This window comes from Erpetoichthys calabaricus, chromosome 5 (assembly GCF_900747795.2).
Source record: "Erpetoichthys calabaricus chromosome 5, fErpCal1.3, whole genome shotgun sequence".
NCBI classification, from domain to species: domain Eukaryota; kingdom Metazoa; phylum Chordata; class Cladistia; order Polypteriformes; family Polypteridae; genus Erpetoichthys; species Erpetoichthys calabaricus.
The window spans coordinates 62174882-62195656 of NC_041398.2; the positions used below are offsets into that span (position 1 = coordinate 62174882).

The window sequence follows — 20775 nt, forward strand, 5'->3', positions numbered from 1 at the left end:
TCCATTTATAGACAACTTGCCTAACAGTAGACTGATGAATATCTAAAATCTTTAAGATGACTTTTTAACCCTTTCCAAGCCTTATGTAGATTAACAATTCTCGATCGTAGCTCTTTTGTGCGAAGCATGATTCCCATCTGGATATGCTTCTTATCAAAAACTCAAACTTTGTAGTTTTTTTCAATCAAAGTATTTCTAGGCCATACCTCTGAACTTGTTTCATTAAATGAACTCCAGGTGTGCTAAATTCTGACTGCAGTTAGCTTAGGGTTCACTTACTTTTTCCAACCTTCAGTTTCACAGTTTGAATGATTTATTCAATATGGTCAAAAATTCTCTGAAAATCTGTGAATCTTTAGTTATAGGAGATGTGTTTGTTCATTATTGTGATTGACATGAAGATACGACCATGTTTTATATGAGAATTAGACATAAATTACTTTTTACTTTGATTGTAAATGCATCACTTACTAAACATACAGTATTTGCTATACCAATGTGCAAAAAGCCATAAAATACTGGATTAATGAATTATGTGAGTGATAGAGAATTCAGTAAAAATTTAATAATTACAACAGAGGAAATGACGGGCATTAGGCATCTCAATTTGTAGAACTTTTTTCAATTCCACCAAATTTTAACACATTCAAAACATTTGATAAGAGAAAAAAATCATTAATTTAGGAAATGGTATCTGTTCCTTAACAATTAAGTATGCAATATTGATTTTGAATTTCAATTGTCCAGAAGCTTTTTCAGCTGTGAGGCTTATTTATCTGATAAAAGCTAGCTGTATAGTCAGAAGCTGAACAAGCTGCAGTTTGCTGATGAGTACACCTTGCAGTAACTATGACTTCCTCCTCTTATTAACTTTTTTTGTCCATTATAATCTGTTGAAAGATAAGAAGTGAATCAGTCATTTGTGGCAGGAAAGGCATTTCACCATGCATACATATGTAGAAGATTAGTGGCATTTGAGGCAAGTAGTTTCAACAGTCACCAGATTTAATATACTGTATATATAAACTGTGAGTAGGAAATAGTAATGCTCCAGTCAATTGGCCGCTGATCTAAATGGATTGATTATTACTACATAAGATTCAAATTGGCTGATCACAAAAAAATGTTTTCAGCATCTGCTTTTGAAACTTTTATAGTAAATTGTTATAGTGCCCATTCACATGAGGTATTTTGGTAGTTGAGCTAGAGTGCTTCTTTTTTTACTACAAACTTCTTGTAAACAGAGAGAGCAGTAAGGAGGAATTTACCAGAGAGAGTGAAGACTGGAATTACTGTAGCATCCAAAATAGTTCTGCTAGGTACTACAACAGCTTCTACCCTTGCTTGTCTAGACTCTGAACTCTCTTCTGTCCCCCTGCCCTCAGGTCTGCCTCTAGTAGCAAATTTACATGCAGTACATTTGTTGTTTTTTATTATTAATTTTACTATTATTATTAGCTATTTTAAATTATTACTATATATTCACATATTTTTATATATTTATCTGTTACAGTATTGTAATATCATAATAAGTCCTGTGTTTATGTACTGTATATTTTGCAGCACTGTCTTGAGAAACGTTATTTCCTGCCACTATATACTGCAATACTGTGTATGGATGGTATGACAATAAAGCCACTTGACTTGAATATTAAAATTTACATTAAAGAAAATGGAGTAATAAATTGAGAAAAAGGAATTGGTGGAGTTGTCCTATGCCGTTGGTCAGACAGAAAGAAAAGATATCTTTAATTCAGGCCTTTTTATTTTGTTATTTAATTAAAACATACAATACCTGTCTGAGTTTGGATGGTGAGCAAACTTGTGTTAAGTACAGGAGCTCACATTTTTAAATTAGATAAAGAAGAGTTTTATTTGTTAAGCTTGTTAGTTTAACAGCAAAATATATGTTTTACGTGTAAATTTTGTTAAGCATTTCAGCGTTGAATCTTCTTGATGAACCTCTTATGAACATTTGATAAAATTGTGTGTTTTTTTTGTAGTGCATTATTGTTTATTTGTGTGTGTCATACAGTATACGTTTTTGTAAGAAACAATCTCTGCATAATTAAAATGTTAATCCATATTATCAGTATGACAGCTTTTAATTGAGAAGCATTTTGTGTTCTTTAATGACATGAATTACAGAAAAGCATTTTTCTACATATTTTAGTTGATAAAGTTTGCATTATAAGGAAAAGCTTACAGAATTTCATTTTATTGATAAAAATATACAGGTAACACCTATGGTATATAGTTTAATTATTTAAAAAAAAACAAGTTTACGTTTTAGCATAGAACATAGGGCTTCTCTGCGTCTGGTTATGCAGGAGCTTAGTATAAAAGTTTTTTAAAGAAATAAAGGGAAAAAAAATTGTGAATTGATGTCGAAATCAAATGATCCAGTAACATAATATTGGTGATGGGTGCTCTAAAAGGCGTGATTGGAGTGTTTCACCTAGGAAAGCAAACTGTGATTGTGGAGCTTTGAATTAGCACACTTAAGCATAAGAAGCTGAAAAAAATATTTCACAAACAGGTTAGAGTTTAACATTAGAAGGTTTTTTTTTTTCACAAACAGGTGAATGTCTAACTCATTTGACTAGGCTAATGCATCTTTAAGCATTTACTATACAACATTTTGTAGCATTTGTAATTACCAGTACCAGCAAGACAAGGAGCATGGGAAAATATTAAGAAGGTTATTAACACTGTTGATCACCTGGCATGTGTTTATTTTTTATTGAAATATCAAGTCTTGTCTTTTCTGACTATAACAATGAGGGAAGAATAAAAACTGGTTAAAATGAACATTATCAAAGCAATATGGACTAGCACCACTAGGGGATGCCGACTAAAACAAAAAATATTACGCTGTATAACTAAGACACAGCTGGTATGTATTTTTCTTTTTGTTGAGCCATGAAATTACCAGTTACAACTTTGTATCTAGGCCAATGATGCCAATGAAGGAGAAGTTGAAGAGGAAGCCCAAATAGTTGATGCTGTAGCAGATGAGGGAGATGCTGATGCTACTGAAGCCAAGCGAAGAGAAAAACAAGAGGAAGAGGTAAATTGATTTAAGGTGAAACTGCACAGTTACAAATATGCTATATATGGTGGCATACATGATTTTATGATGTCTGTTTGTACTTTGTTTTGCCTAATTTTAGTATTGATGTTATATCATTTTAAAACTACTGTTGCTTCTGTTTTTAAGTCTAATTACATTTTGACTCTAAGCAAATTTTAGACAGGTGATAGCAGACACTGCAAACCATTATAGTTCAGAGAAGTCCAGAGTGGGTATTATTTTAAACTTATTTCAGTCAGCATTGTATTTTCGTATAAAATTGGAGTTTTCTTACTTAGCATGAAAAATAATTTTTGTCAAGCATGTAAGTACTGTCCTGTATTATACATATTTAAGCAATTTTCTGGTTCTTATATTTCTGGAAAACATAACTTTTAAAATGTAGAAAAAAAACTAGTATTAGACCATGTTTGAAAATAACAGGCCATTCAGACTAACGAAGCTCATCAATCCCATGCACCTAATTTCTCCAAATTAAAATGATTTCAGGTTTTGATAAAATGTCTTATGTTTGGGTGAGATTTACTTTTAACCAATTTCCCTTATGTTCTTTGTGAACAACTCCCTTTAAAATATCAGCTGAGACTCACAGTACCAATTCTGTTCATAATTCAGAGGACTTCAATCATGTCATCTATTAATCTCCATTTGCTTAAACTGAAATGGTTCATCTTATTCACTTTCTTCATAGTTTATACATTGCAGTCCTGAAATGAGCCTAGTTGCTCTTCTTTGGATTTTCTGTACTGCTAACTATGCCTTTTTTTGTTATATACAGACATAAATGCCATACTAGTTTCACTAGTGCATAACAGTCCAGTGGACAAAATGTTCCACAATTTCACAAAGGTCTTTCTTGTAAGGAGTCTCAAAATTATATCTAGTACTTCACCTCCTACTTTGATAACTTTATATTAAATTTCATCTTCAACAATTTCCCTAAGTGTGAATTCGATCCAGGTCCATTTATAAATATTTTGTTGATTTTTATACTATCTGTGTTTTACCTAGTTGAACATCAGCTGCAAACGTAACCAATTTGTAATTTGTATTTTCATCATGATCGTTTATGTATATTTAAAAGAGCAGTGGCTTCATCCCTGATATAAAATTAAGATATTGCTTAATTTCGCAAACATATTTTTTAGGTTGATTATGAGAGTGAGGAAGGAGAAGAATCAAATGAAAATGATGATGACCAAGAGGAAGGTGCTCCAGAAGTAACTCAGGAAGATAAACATTTATCTGCTGAAAATGCTACCACCCAGGGTGATTGGGAGTATAACACTCCACATACTAAGACTGATAAAAAAATGAATACGGGTTTCTTGAATGAAGAGAGGATTAATGCAGTTCTTGGCATTAATTCGGCAATTGAGAGTTATGCATATGACACCAAAGAGAGTCTCTGGTGTGAGGTATGTCTCCCTCCAGCTTGTGCAGATGTTTTTGGTTCTATAACTGAAGTATTTGCATTATCCTTGTGTGTCCGTTAAAGGGTGTTAAAAAACAGTTCTACTGGAGTTGCCTCCTTGATTGTGTAACTGATAATTCAGATGCATATAGAATTTAATATTTTTCTGGGAATGTATTTTATTTATTTCATTTCTTTATATTTTATTTTGTATTTATTTATGAATTTGTGGCAATGAAACCAGTGAAGACTAAATTTCCAAGATACCCTTTGTAAAATCAACAAAGGTTCTAGTCTACTAACCATTTACATGCAACTGCTAAAGCTAACAAATATTTAAATCTTTATGTAGTAATATTGGTTTGTTTAAGAATTCCGCTAATTTGCTGTAATTTTTAGTTTCTAAAAATTAAATACAACTTAATTTGCACTTAGTTACTGTGCTCATATTGCTTGCTATACATTTGAGTCCTAAGCATTGAGCTGTTTCACTTGTCCTGTTTTTGAAGATCAATGAAGAGCACTCACTCTGCACGTGTTGACAAGAGTTCTTAAATAGTGTAATAGATAGATACTTCATTAATGTAACAGGACTAGGGACACACACAAGCTTTTCGGTCTACTGCAGTTTTATTTCTGTAATACTCATTTATGTGGATTGAGTATTGACCCTTTATACAGCTGAATCAGATATTCATGTTATGTAAAATACTTTGTGTATATGTTCTGATCTTTTTTTTTCCCCATTTTCATTTGGTTTTTTTGCCATGAAAATTATTTTGTGAAATAAAGAAAACTAGAATAACGCAGAGCTCAATGCATCTTTTTTTTACTTTATAGTGCTTGATTTAAAATACTGTTTGTTCATGTTTCAGATCACATTGAAGCTTCCTCTTATGAAAGGGTACTTTGATATCACTTCACTTGTGGTGTCCCTGTCTAATACTTGTGTGGTGCAAGAAACCAAAGGACTTAACCGCTGTTTACTGAATGAAGTGACCAATAATAAAGGAGAGAGAGAATTTATGCTAAATACTGAAGGTATCAACCTGCCTGAGCTGTTTATCTACAGTGATGTAAGTATTTATCTTTCAAAGTGTAGTACTCTGTACTGCAGTTCACGTTTTACTTTGCAAAGCTTCATACCATGAAATTAAAGATTGCTTTGCTTAAAAAAATGTGTAATACATTATTTCCCCAGTTCACTTTTAATCAAGGTGTTTTTATATCCATGTTGTACTATAATATGAATGATTTAAAGATTTTACATTTTGTGGTACCAGATTGCTCTTGAATTTTTTAAAATCTATATTATATCTACAGTATATAAAATGTTTAGCATTGCCTTAACTGATTGGGTGCCCTGTGTTTCTTGTTGTTTAAGTGGAGTGTTCATGTTCTTTCCGTGTCTTCATGGGCTTTCTTTCCATAAAAGATATCCAGATTAGTTTAATTGGTAGCTCTAAATTGATCCTAAGAGAGTAAGTGTGGGTGTATGCATGAGAGATTTCTGCAGTGTACTGTCAGGGTTGGCTGTCACTTTTCCGATTACACTTCCAGCCCCCAATGATACTGAATTGGAGTAAGCAAATTTTTGAATGTTATGGTTAATATCAGGCTTTATTTATTTGTGTATATATATATATATATATATATATATATAATATATATATATATATATATATATATATAAAATATACACTAACCAGTTTCTTCTTTTACTTATATATTTGTTTAACGCTTTCATTTCTCAGTTACTTCTTAATGTTCCGTGTATTTAATCCATTATTTATTAATAGGCACACAACTGGATTTCAGAAATAATGGCTTCCCCTTAGCATTCAGCATTGTTTATTAGGCTTCTGATTATACAGTTACAACTCTGAGAGAAAACTGTAGAAAAACACACTTTTTTGTGAATCTCACACTCCTGTACATTTGTAAATGCAAAATAACAGAAACTAGTTGGGACAAAATCCTGCAGCCACAGTGAGAGCCTAAGGCTATACTTGAAAACTACTGCTTATTTATAAAATTTTTCCACACATCTCAGAATAGGTACAAGAAGGACACAGCACTCAGGCATTATAGAAAAATTGTACTTATTTTGACATTTAATGTTATTTAATTTCTGGAAAATTTTCTGTTAAAGCATAGGATGCTAGTCTATGTTCCACATTACATGACTAAGTGTCCTGCCTGTTGGCAGATTTTTTTTTTGGAACCAGGTAACCAGTTTCATAGAAAAGATTCAAAGGCTGGAAAGCTCGATCCATTCCATTATGACAAACTGTTAAACTGTTGTGATTATTAGCCTGCCAGCTGGTTATAGTTGCTGTTCTTTATATCAGATTATTGTTTGCATTGGTTGGTCCAATAAGTATACAGTACTCTAAACATCCATTCTTATCTCTACTTCACTTGAAACATTTAGGTTACAACCAAAAACACAAGCAAGGGAAACATTTTAATGGATTGCAAAATTGATTGAATTTGTTAGGGCAACATTAACAGTAGTGTTTCAAAATTTATGTCTTACGAATATTGTCTGATTAACTATTGTGGTCTGTATACATGTTCTGGTTTGGCATTTACAATTAGACAATAATTATAACCTTTAGTTATTCGTTTAGGCTTGCAGATAGAACTTGGATTCTGTGCTGTCTTGTTTGTGGTCTTTGGTTCTGCTGGTATCAGATTCATTAAGCAAATTTACTAAATCAAGTTGTTCTGTACTGTATGTATTGTTTCTGTATTATCTACAGAAAACTGCATCCTCTGTGGCTCATTGCTTTCAGGTCTTTTTTACTGGATGTGTGAGCACACCATTTAACTCGAACGCACAATTGTAGAGTTCATTTTTTCACTGGCGTAGCTGCCAATTCTCTCAACCTTACAAATACTCTTGAGTGTTTTGTTGTAGTGTTGAGCAAACTACATCACTCACTTTTACCACTCATCCTGTGATGTCTTTGAATCCCATAGGATAATCTTGTCCAACAGAATGGCTTTTCCATTGCAATAGGCCATGCTTATTTCTTAACACAAATAAAATGTTCCCTTCACATGTGACACATTTCTGTTTTTAACAGGGATAATTTTGAAAGACTTTTCAGCCATAGATGGTTTATCATCATAACAGGCTGCTCTTTCTCTTTTCCTACTTTGAGCTCCACCTTCATGATGCATTGGATTTGTTTAGAAATGTTGCAATCCGTGAACTGTCTTAATTGGTTTATACACACATTTGAGCCAAATTTATTCATGGTTGTCTCTAGGCATATAATGTATACTCTGGCCCTGCAAAGCTACGTTATGATTCACTTCTGTGTTTGTGAATCTGGGTGTCATTTACTTTCAGACTGTTTTTGTTTCATCTATAAAACATACATTATTTTCTGTGTATTCCCCTCTCTTAGTCCTAAGCAACACCTTTCTTCATGTATAATATGATGTTAAAATTATGATCTTTTTAACCAGTTATCATCTGCAAGGTTTTATTTTGAAGGACACAGGTAAAGGGGGAAGAGATTCAGAATAAGTTGGAACACAATGCAAGAAACAGCCAGGGGTGCATCTTTCTCCTATACATAGAAATTGCAAGACTACAAAGAGACTGCATTTAAACTGACATGCTTGTAAGGGTCCAGCCTTAACCTTTTGGGCTGTTAAGCTCAGAAAGTGGTCATGATTATTTTTTTGACCATTTACCTGATTGGTTTTTGCTATGATTTTTTTTTTTTTTTTTTTATAAACAGATTCTTGACCTAAACCGCCTATACTCAAATGATATACATGCCATGGCCAACACTTATGGAATTGAAGTTGCAATGAGAGTTATTGAAAAAGAGATTAAGGATGTATTTGCTGTTTATGGTAAGTCTCTTCACCGTGTGAATGTTCCACTAATTTTCATATAGCCCACTTTCTCTTGACAAGGTCTAAGATCTCTACACCTTGTCAAATAAAATACCATTCAATACTATTAATCGCATTTAATGATAATAAAAGGAAACAACTTTTGTTAAAAAATAAACAGTTTCACAGTTACTATGAAAAATCATAAAGTCTATGTTCACCTCTAAGTGACTGCTGAGGCTCTGGGAACTTTATTACATGCTTTCTATAGAATAATGTCTATGTTTTGGTGGAATGCAACATGTAATTAGGGCTGCCTTTATTTCCCATATACTTTGATGTCTTGTTCCAAGTCCAGGTGAGATAACTCGCTCATAACCTCAAATGATGCCTAACGCCACAGCAGGAAACCACAGAACCAAAATGAATATGGGGAAAAATTACTAAGAGCCAGTCACAAAAGTATTGTGTGCATACTCACCAGAAATTATCATATAAACATAGTAAACTGTAAAAATGAATGAAAAAAATAAATTCATATTACTCTTTTTCTTCATTTGAGTCATCTCAATATTTCAGTATTTAAAGCCTTTTGGTACTGTTCAACAACATGAGTTGTTAGTTTGTTTCAGATTCATTTGACTCCTTCAGCAATGAAAGTTCCTTACTTTGTATCATAAATACATTATGGGATTCTATACTGAACTGTGCTTTGTTTATACTTATTAATAAATATGGCACTATTTAATATCTTTACAGTTAACAGTACCTGAAGAAGGTTCTCACTTAGCCTTTATTGCTCAAGACTAAATAGATTTAATTCTGTTCTGTCAAATTAGTGAGGTGTTTTGCTAAATTAATAGCTTTAGTCTTGACCCAAATCTGGAGTCTGGTACCCATTCAGATATGGTCATGAGTATGTCAAGCAGTAATAGGTAAAAGTAAACCTGCAGAAGGAGATGCCAATAAGGAGATGCCTTCTTGCCTGGGAAGGAAATGCCACCAATGTACTAATTTACAGTATGCAAAGCAAAAGACATCTGAATATTTCACACAGGAAAAAACATTTTATATGGGGTTAAACTACCTTGAAATGGGAGGTCAGCCTTTACATTCATAAATGGGCATGGCAGCTGTTACATGTCCCAGACTGACTTGCTGACTGACTGACAACAGTTCTTGGCTTCTAAGGAAAAATGTTTTTATGAGTGGATTCATGTAATGGTTTATTTAGTTGTGAAACTACTGGATAAAGCTTTGATGATGTTTTGCCTTTAATATTTCAAAACAGCTATCTTACTTGTGGTCTACATTACATTCAGTAGAGTACAGATGTTAAACCCTCCCCCACGTTTAGTAGCCATATGTAGTTGGTCAGTGTTGTTGGCTCATGTTGAGTTCACTGTGATGGCTGGCTAGGGTTTGAATTCAGCCCTCCTGCACCAAACAAAACATCTTATTTGATTCTCAGTCCCATCCCATTTGTAATATTTAATGGGTAAAGTACAAAGCACTATACACTGTCATTGAGAATAAATGTCATCTTCTGGTCGGAGACCCCAATCCGCATATTTCATCATGACAATAAATAGCAGCATCGGTCATCGAAATCCTATTACAAGAAAAGAAATTTTCTCAAAACATACTACAATGCAGGCAAATTTTACTGATGTACATGCCAAGCTGAAGGCTATTAAAAAGAGCAGGTGAAATTGAATGGTGATGTCCAAGCTCTACAGCCCACAGTATTCTGTCACGATTCGGAGATGATCATGCTCCATAAAGAAGTTACCAACTTAGAGATTAAATTCCTCAGGCAAAAGGACTGGGCTTGAAGAGACAATTTAAAGAGGGTGCATAGAAGAACAATCCAATGTATTTTCTTGCACAAATATGGCCAAAGTGGTCCAGGAATCTTTCAAACTCGCCTCCCTACCTGACCAAGATCATGTAGACTAGTCATGTATATAGTAAATGAGCGTGTTCTGTCAATCCTCCACCTCTTAATATCACATATTTGAGGTTTTTGGTCCACCATCTAATTATCAAGGAGGCATGCCCTGTCCAAAATATTACCTTTGAAAGATCTCGAGTTACCTTTTTCACGAACTTCAATCCCTATAAAGTTCAGTACAGAAAAGCCATGGCACCCATTGTTCAAAACCTGGGCCTTCAGCCATATTTAATCTGTTACACTAAACTGGAAGTTTTGGATCATCACACACTTTTTTTTTTTATTATTCACCTTCAGTGGCAGTTGCTGTGGTCGACAGTTTTACCACAACTGGCATTTTCTCATTCTGAAGATCTCTTTATTCAAGTTAAATTGCTCACGTTGATTTTATGTAGCACATTGTTATTCAAATTCACATTCAAGTTATGGCCTAGAAATGGCGCCTTTCAGTTTATAAACTTACTAAAAACTTGTGTGGTCAAGAACCTTTTTTGAATTATCTTTTTTTCTTCTTTATACAATGTTGATGTTAAGTATCCCATTTTTACATACACCCTGATCAATTGGAGAACTTTTGCATTGTTTACCTGTTTGATTGGTTTTTTTTTGGTATAGGGGGTGGCTGCCTCATGGCATTTACAGTATCACTGTGGGTCACCAGGTGTTGCATTTACTACCCTTTCTCTAGTTTTTGCCCCTTTTTTTACTTGCCTACTTAAATTCTCTTGACTATGCCTGGTTGGCATTGATGCAGATGCTTCACTAAATTCAATGTTTGACAGATGTCCATCGTCTGTTGGCAAGCGCACTTCTCACCCCATATTTTATTTATGTGTGAGGGGGGAGTCAAGCTAAAGTTAGAAAATGAGATTTATTAAAAATGGAACGAACCTCAACAATACTGATGATGTAATTTCTCAGTGTAGTCACCACATTTCTCAATGCATTTGCGCCACCTGCCTGGAAGTGCCTGGATTCCAGCAGAATAAAAGGTTTTATATTGTCCTCACAACCACTGTTGCACCGCTTTCTTCACATAGTCATCTGTCGTGAATCAACGACCAACTAGATGTTTTTTAGTAGTCCAAAAAGGTGGAAATCTCACAGTGCCAAATTTGGGGAATAAGGAGGATGTGACAATTCCTCAAACTTCAGTTTCTCCAGACAAGCCTTGGTGTTCTTAGCAGTGTGTGGGCGGGCATTGTCTTGCAACAAAAGGGCACACCTTGAGACAGAAGTCCCCGCCGCTTGGATCAAATAGCAGGCTTCACATTGGTCTCCAGCAAGTCACAGTAATGTGCACGAGTGACTGTAGTACACCTTGGCATGTAGTGTTCGACAATAACTGTGGTGCAGGAGTGGTTGCGAGGACAAGACAAAAGCTTTTATTCTGCTGGAATCCAGGCACTGTCAGGCAAGTGGAGCAAGTTTATTGAGAAAGATGGAGAGTACATTGAGAGACATTATCAGTTTTGTTAAGGTTTGTTCCATTTTCTAACTTTAGCTTGACCCCCCCACACACACTTTTTACTGCTCATCTTAATTCAATTGTTTTGTTTATACCACTCTTCCCTCAGATTTTTTTTCTCTTCCTGTCAGAATTCACACTCCCATATTGATATTTTCTTTTCACTTACTCTTGCTCCTTTAGTTTCAGATGCCTCATTAGTCTCATCTGCTTTATCAAACCATAGATTTAAAAATTTGAAATTGCACCTTCCGTTTCTTGTGTTCTCATATTTTTTTTTTGCAAACATCTTGCTCTATAGCTAATTAAGTTTCTAGCGTTCAGTATTGAGTGTTGTGGATAATGGTGGTGCTATTCTATTAGACAAAGACTTTATTTGCGGCTTTCTGATCTCTTTCCCCACATACGAGGGTTGTCTGGGTTCCGCGCGGAATCACTCGAAATAAGTAGCCAAGGATTTTTATTTCTGTTTTTCTCATGTACTTCGATCCTTTTTAAACTTTTTCCAAGTATTCACCGCCAACATCAATGCACTTTTGGGCTCTTCTGACCCACGCCGCAAAACACTCGCGAAGGCTGTCTTTGGGAGGTTGTCCAGCTGTTCTTTGACAGCTGCAATCAGTTCCTCTCGAGTTTCGAAGTTGTGGCCTCACAGGGGTTCTTTCACCTTCGGGAAGAGCCAAAAGTCACATGGTGCAAGATCAGGCGAGTAGGGTGGCGGGTTCAAAACATTGACACCACTTTCTTCAATGAAATGCTTCGTCGCATTAGCCGTGTGGGCTGGCGCATTGTCATGATGCAAAAAGTGCCTTCGCAAGTTCTTGGACTGGCCTCTAGCCGTCGCAAAAAAAAACCTCAGGCAGGCACTGAGTGGTGTACCACTGAGGTCACAGTTTTCCTCTCCATCAGCGGAATTGACGCGACAATGCCATCGATGTTGAAAAAGATGGCAAACATGGTGCGTTTCACCGAGCGGATTCGCTGAGCTTTGAGTGGTGGCAGCGCCCCTTTTTTCGACCAAACCATGCTCTGGCTCTTTGTTTCAGGGTCCAAATTGTAGATCCAGGTCTCGTCTCCAGTGGTGATCATCTTGAAAGTACTCGATTGGCCATTGTTGAACTTGTCAAGGAAAAACTTGCACCATTCCACGCGAGCTTGCTTTTGTTCCACAGTCAGCAGCCTTGGAGCCCATCGGGCACATTTCTTTGTAAAGCCAAGATCTCGTCGAATGATGGTGTCAACAGCATACTGGGTCATCCCAAGTTCCAGGGCAATTTTCCTGATGGTCACACGACCATCTTCTTCCAGGAACTCCTTCACACGATCAGCATTTCTGCCATCAGTCGAACTTCGCGGTTTCGGTTCACGTTCTTCATCGTCAAAGTTGAAGTGGCCTATGCTGAAGCGCTGGAACCACTTAAAAACCATCGTCTTCTTTGGAGTATTCTTCTTGAAGATGCGAGAAAGTTTTTGGCAGCACTCTTTAGCTGTTAAACCATCAGAAAAGTCGTAAACAATCATCACGCGAAAGTCACGCATGCACGGAGTCGGGAGCTTCGCCGGCTGCGCACTCTCAGTTCGTTTGTTTCTCCTGTTCATTCTGAAGGAAGAGAGGGAGCAAAACATCTGAACAAAAACATGCAACCACTTGAATAATCCCTCTACACAGCAGAACCGGTTTCGACAGGCTGACACTCAACAAACGATAAAATTCCGTGCGGAACCCAGACAACCCTCGTACAATACAATACAATACAATACAATACAATACAATTTATTTTTGTATAGCCCAAATTCACACAAGAAGTGCCGCAATAGGCTTGAACAGGCCCTGCCTCTTGACAGTCCTCCAGCCTTGACTCTCTAAGAAGACAAGGAAAAACTCCCAAAAAAACCCTAGTAGGGAAAAAATGGAAGAAACCTTAGTAAAAGCAGTTCAAAGAGAGACCCCTTTCCAGGTAGGTTGGGCATGCAGTGGGTGTCAAAAAGAAGGGGGTCGATACAACACAATATACAAAAGAGGACACAAGTAATCCTCATTACAATATAATAAAAAAAAAATTACAGTGCAGAATTTAACAGTAGATAATATCACATAATAGGATTTGAATTTGTTTAGAGTCCTGGAGACAACTGCCATCAAGGTACCTCCCTCTACAACAACAACAACAACAACAACATTTATTTATATAGCACATTTTCATGCAAAAAATGTAGCTCAAAGTGCTTTACATAATGAAGAAAAGAAAAAGCCATTCCACAGCTGAGACAGCGCTTGGCCAGCCAATCCAATGAAAAGACCCCTCTACCCGACGATTCCTGCAATCCTCCATCAGAGATGACTTTACCTTAGGCAGGCAAAACAACTTGGCAGGTGAGCAGTGGCACTAAGTGCCACATTTGAGTACCGAGAAGAGAAACAGAATAGGTAAAGGTTAGCATCAAATCATAACTATCATATTACTTATGTTTTAGTGCTAATGGCTAACAACAGAGATGCAGTCTGTACAGTTAATCAGCAGCTTTTGTCTGGGTATGCTAAACTAAAGTAGTGAGTGTTCAGCCGGGATTTGAAAGCTGAGACTGCAGGGGCATTTCTTATTGTAGCTGGCAGACCATTCCACAGTTTAGGGGCTCTGTAACTAAAAGCTTGACCTCCCACTGTTATTTTATTAATCTTTGGACTCATAAGCAGACCAGCATCTTGGGATCCTAATGTGCACTCTGGTTTGTTAGTCATGATAAGCACAGATAAGTAAGCTGGACCTTGGCCATTTAAGGCTTTATATATTAACAGGAGAATTTTGAAATCTGCCTTAAACTTAACCGGGAGCCAGTGTAAGGATTTTCTCAGAATCCTGCTTGTTTAGAAAGCGCCTTATTTTCCAACATTAAGATGGAAGAAACATGATTTGGACAAGTTTGACTCTAGCATGTGATTTAAAGCGCACATTACAAAGACAACTCCTAGATTGTGGGCTGATTCAGTAAAATTAATGGTGATTCCAACAGAGTTAAATGCTGACAAAATATTGTTGCGATCAGCATCATTCCCTCCACTAATTTATGTATCTGTTTGTTCTGTGTTTAAAGACAAGTAGTTCTCATCCATCCACTCCTTTAATTCACTAACACAACTAATTAAAGACAACATTGGATAAACTTCATTTGATCTAAAAGAAAGGTATACCTGGGTGTCATCTGCGTACAAGTGAAAATTAACATGATGTTTTCTAATGATAGATCCCAGTGGAAGCATGTAAAGTGAAAACAGTAATGGTCCCAGTACTGAGAACAGCGGGACCCCGTTTCTCACTTTTGTGTATAATGATGGAGTACTGTCAGCACATTTCTGTACATATTGGAATCGATTTGATAAATAAGAACTAAACCAGGTGAGCACAGTGCCTGTGAGCCCAACGTCATTTTCTAGCCTGTTCAGTAAAGTAGAATGGTCAATGGTGTCAAACGCTTCGCTTAAGTCTAACAACATAATTACAGTGGATTTACCTTCATCAGAGAATATCAGAATGTCATTTACAACACGAGTTAGTGCCTATTAAAACAACAAGATCTAAGTTTTTTTCCACGTTTACATTTGTTGTTAACTGATCTAAATGATTTTCCACAATTACACTCGAGTTACTCAAAGTATCTACATTTTAAAACAGAATTACAGTCTTGATCTCGCACTGTCTTTGTTTTAATCTATGAGTGTATTGGTAAATGCAGAATCAAATCAAATGTAATTAAATAGTTATCAGAAATAATTTAATGGAGTAATATTTAAATTTTGAGTTTCAACTTTGTAAGTTATAATTAAATCTAATGTGTGGTTATGGTTATGAGTTGACAATCTAATAATCCTACTGAATTTAACAAATAAGTAAAACATTTGCTTAAAGTGTCAGTTTCCACATCAATGTGTACATTAAAATCCCCCATCAACACTATGTGATCATAATTTATAGCCAAATCAGATAAAAGGTTCCTAAATTCAGTCATGAACAATGAATATGGCCCTGGTGGTCTGTAGACTAGCAAGACTATTGTGTTGGAATCTGTTTTAATATTTAAAATGAATACCTCAAAGAATGTGAAGTCACCAAAATTTGTAGGAGTGATTTGCATTTTGTTACAATGAATTATTCCAAGGCCTCCTCCTTGACCAGAATCTCTATAGACTTATGAAGGACCGAGTATCCATCTGGTGATGCCTCAGTTAGGGGAACAGTATCAGATTTACTAAGCCAGGTTTCAGTGAGAAGACACAGATCAGATTTTGTACTTAATATGATGTCATTTATCAGAACAGTTTTATTTACAAGAGAGTGAATGTTTGATAAGCAGCATTTAAAACTGCATACTTCTTTCTGAACTGGTGATATATTTTTTGTTTTAATTTGAATTAAGTTTCTATTACAGGTGCCCCTGGTGGAGGGTCTGGTTTTATTTCTTGGTCTAATTATACACCTTATTTTTTGGTTATCAAGTAATTTAATGTCTGCATCATGACTAAATTTACTGGATGCCCCACAACAAGGATTATGGGTAACAGCTTCAGGATAGTAACAGGTGGGATAAACAACAGCCTGTGATTTAAGATGCCCTGCTGTGCCACATCTGGCACATACTAATCTTCATTAAAGGACTTTGAATCTAACCTGTCATCCCTGTAAAGATCATACCCTCTTGTGAGTGAACGTTTAATTGCTAACACAAAGTCTGAGCTGAAAGGCATTTTAGTTCTGAACGATTAATTCTTAACTCATTGTACTAGGAACTCGCTCTTATGTCTTGGTGGCCAATAGAATCAAGAAAAATGCCTTTTTTGCCTCCATACCTTCTATCTGCACCAAGTCTGGCTAAAATTGAAACTATCCCCAGATAATTAATACTACACTTCTAAATTATTCCAAACTGTTTATTGGCACTTCTAGTGCCACTCCCCTGATATTAAATCATTCTTGGATAACCCTCTACTTCCCCATCTTAGACAGGAACAAGCTTCTCTTCTAGAATTAGCAAGGCAGTTATGACTTCACTTTTAAAGTGAGGTAAAGACCCTATATTACCGTATTTACCCGTGTACCACGCGCATGTTTTTTCCCAGAAATTAGCATTAGAAAATCAGGTGCGCGTCATACACGAGGAAATTTTTTTCTGTAATGTTTACTTCTTCTTGGACTCGCTTGCGTGCACTCTCTCTCGCTCATTCCCTCGCTCTCTCTCTCTCTCTCTCTCTTGCTCGTTCCCTCATGCTCTCTCTCTTGCTCGCACACTCTCTCTTGCTTGTTCTCTCTCGCTCGTTCCCTCGCTGTCTCTCTCTTGCTTGCGCACTCTCTCTCGCTCGTTCCCTCTCTCTCTCTCGCTTGCTCACTCTTTCGTCATGCAACAAAAACAGAAGGGCATTTCGCAGAAAACGTGCCCTAAACTCTTCCTATACAATCACAATGTGCGTCGTACACGGGGCAAATTTTTTCGTGATTTTCTATGTAAAAATTAGGGTGCGCGTTTTACACGAGTAAATACGGTATGTTAGTTACAGACCCCTCTCTTATTAACACAGACACTGAATTATTAGCGAAAGTTCTGGCCCATCACTTACAGAAAGTCATTAGTAAATGAATCCATCCTGACCAGTGAGGCAACATACTCTCTCGATTAGCCTCTAATAATATGCACAGACTTATACATATTATTTATTCAGTTTCCTCCCTCTTAATCCCTGCTGCTCATCTTTCCTTTAATGCTGAGAAGGTTTTCAACCACATAAGTTGGCAATTCTTATGTCAAGTTAAGGACAAAATGGTTTTTGGTATGGGTTTTGTACATTTAGTTAAGGCTCTGTATTCTCCTTCTGCAGTCCTCCTGACCAGTTCTAAAATATTGTTTCCCCTCCCATTAGTTGGTTGAGCTAGGCATGGCTGCTCTCTGTCTCCACATTTTGCACTTCATTTTATCTCTCAAACTGCTTTCAATTTCCATCTGTAATTCCCAGCTTCCAGCCCCATTTCAGTTTCAGTAATGTAATGTAATATAGTTGTATAGTAATGCTGTGTCTTATATCTTCTGTGTGTTAGAACTGTTCGTCTTTTGAAGCTTTGTCCAGTTGCAAAATTATTTGGACCAAGTCTTCTGTTTTTCTTAATGATATTTATCACAAATTCTGTCTATTATCCCTTTATCTAATAGTCTGAAATATTTAGGAGGTGATATTTTGCTTCATCTTCTGATGTTTACTCTGACTACTATCATTACGTTTGCCAAGATGCATGAGCCTTTAAAAACTGCTCAATACTTCAGTTTCTTTTCAATGTTTTCTTGCCATTAGCAAAATTAATATTGTACTTTGTTTTTAATTTAATTAATTCTATTCTGCCACTACCCCCTCTAACTAAATATTGGTCTGAAATCAGGTCACTGAATTCAATTTTTTTTTTTTTTTTTTGGGATGTCAAGAGACCAAGCCTCAAGTTTTCATCTTCCTGGCGCCTCATGCATCAACAGTGCGTATGCACAAAAATGTTGTGTACGCCCGTTTCCACGCTCACCTTGCAATGTATAAAAACTAAACTTGCCGTAAATTCCCACACATTCTCAACGCACAGGATTATCGGGATACAGTGATCCCCTGCCTATTGCGGATGTTACGTTCCAGACCCATCAGCGATAGGTGAAAATCCGCAATATAGAAAGACCATATAAATAAACATTTTTTTAATAGTTTAAGCCTTAAAATACCCCTCCCACACGCTTTAAACAATGTAAACTTATTAAAACACACTTTGTAAACACACATGATATGTGGATGTTGTTCTAAGGATATGAGTAACATCTCTCTATTATAAAAAAAAAAAAAAATCTTCCCAGGGAAACGAGGCATGATCTTCTCAGAAGACAATTTGACATCCCACGAGAGACATTTTAATGTCACGCAAGACAAGGCAGTGAAACAGAAGGACAGCTGCTGTACAGGCTTTTAAATGATCAACGCGCAGAGCGACAAACAGAACAGGCAACTTGGCAGAAGCCGCACAAAGCCAGTAGCTGATCTGTTCACTTCCGCTTGGCGTGCATTCAGCACCCCCACCCACTTCACAACATGAGCGGGAAAGACGCGAAGTGGCAGGAGCGTAGCACGCCTCCGGTGGGTTTGAGCGAAGCGATCGAGACCAGACCATCTTGGAGAGACACTTTGACGACATGCAAGACTAGACATTACAACCTTAGGAAGCAAAACCCACGAGACAGTGACTTTTGCACGTCACGCCCTACTTACAAACATTTTTAAACAAGTTCACTGACATCTAACATAGCAGTTGTTGGAATGCTTTTGGTAGACAAACTTCAGGTGCAGGTAGCTGCAGCAAGCCAGCAGATGATCTAAGCACTTCTCCTTAGCATGCGTTCAGCCCTCACACACACTACCCCCCCCCCCCCCTTCAGACGCTAGCGGCAGAGACGCAAAGTGCAACAAGCACAACACACAGCTGGCCAGCAGCAAGACAGCAGATGAACCGATCGTATCTCTTTAGCGTGCGTTCAGACCCCTGCCCCTTCATAACGCGAGAAGTGTTATAAGTCCCGCGAGAAAAAGATTTAACCATGCCCAGGGCAGGAAATAAAGGACAAATATTGTTTTTACTAAGGTTTTAAAGTAAAAATTATAAATAATGCATATGTAACAATTCCCATGAAAATAGCAATCTCTTTAAATTGTTTATGCGGTAAACCAAATGTGGGGGTGGGTGAGCGAAAGTGAGCAGGGGGCGGAGCCCCCTAGTAATAATAATAAATCCGCGATGTTACATGGATGCGATAGCTGAAACGCGATATAGCGGGGGATCACTGTACACATGCTGCCTAAAGATAGCCACCAGCATCTTCATGGATTCCACTCAGCAATGCATTAGTCTATTTGAACTTGTTCCTACCTCACGTTTGATGCTTGCTGGGACTAGTGTGACCATGGATGAATAGAATAATTAAACATGTATAACGAAGATTTTTCAATGTTATTTTGAAGAATCTGCATGCTAAGCTTACAGCTGGCTATATATTTATTACAGTGCTCATTGGGTAACAACTGGTTACATGGAGAAAGAAAATGTAAGGACAGGAATTGGGGGTTGGTACGTTTGACAGAGACAGTACTGCTCCATTAAATTATTCCATTCAGGGTTGCGTATGTCACAACAAACATCTTGCAGAAGGCAGGAACAATCCCTGAATGGGGGTGCCAGCTCATCTCTACCGCTAAGCCGCTGTGGCCGTACATGTTTAATACCTGCTTTAATGTATTTCATCATGAAAATGATATCAAGTAAGTATACATCTTACTATTCTAAAATGTTTAAAGAGTTGTAATATCATGAATGTAATCGTGATCAGTGCCTGCACGCTCTTGTCTACGAAAGAGAAAGCCTGTTTAAGAAGCAGGTAGTGATTAATGACTGGAAGTGGGAACGCATGCAACTATAGTGATGAAGGGATTTGAGAAATTCTAGTAAATTAAACATTGATTTTAAAATGAAGTTTACTTCATTCTACTTTAAAGACAAAATAAACTACGAGATTAAAGTGGAAATTTTGAGATTAAAGTCTACATTTTGATCTTTTTTTTTTCCCTTCACTGTGTCCCTAATATTTTTTTTTCTTTTCTCTGTGCCCTAATATACTTTTGTATGACACTCTGATGGTGACTTGCCTTTTCACCTGAACTTTGACATCTGACCACTTTTTTTTAATTTTGGGCACTGTGCGACTTTCTGAACTTGAACTTTCGATTGTCTCCGCCACGCTGTATCACTCCATCACTTTCCTTTTGTTGCTTATAACACTGCTTAAGCCAACAAAGTGTATGTTTTTCCTTGCCTCCACTTCACACTTGCTGTTTTGTGCTTTTGCCATTGTCTTTTCACCAAACACTGAACATAACTGGTTATTTATATTGATTTGCATATTCAGAGGGGCGTAATTCTGGG

General features: G+C 36.6%; 1 protein-coding gene across 1 annotated transcript in view; it reads left to right on the forward strand.

The window, feature by feature from the left end:
* Window positions 1-20775, forward strand: part of polr1a (RNA polymerase I subunit A) — a 131513-nt gene that overhangs the window by 101416 nt on the left and 9322 nt on the right. Inside the window, exons 29-32 of the mRNA XM_028801579.2 lie at window positions 2954-3070; window positions 4243-4512; window positions 5384-5584; window positions 8267-8384. Coding sequence (XP_028657412.1) covers window positions 2954-3070; window positions 4243-4512; window positions 5384-5584; window positions 8267-8384 — 706 coding nt within the window. The remainder of the gene's footprint in view (window positions 1-2953; window positions 3071-4242; window positions 4513-5383; window positions 5585-8266; window positions 8385-20775) is intronic.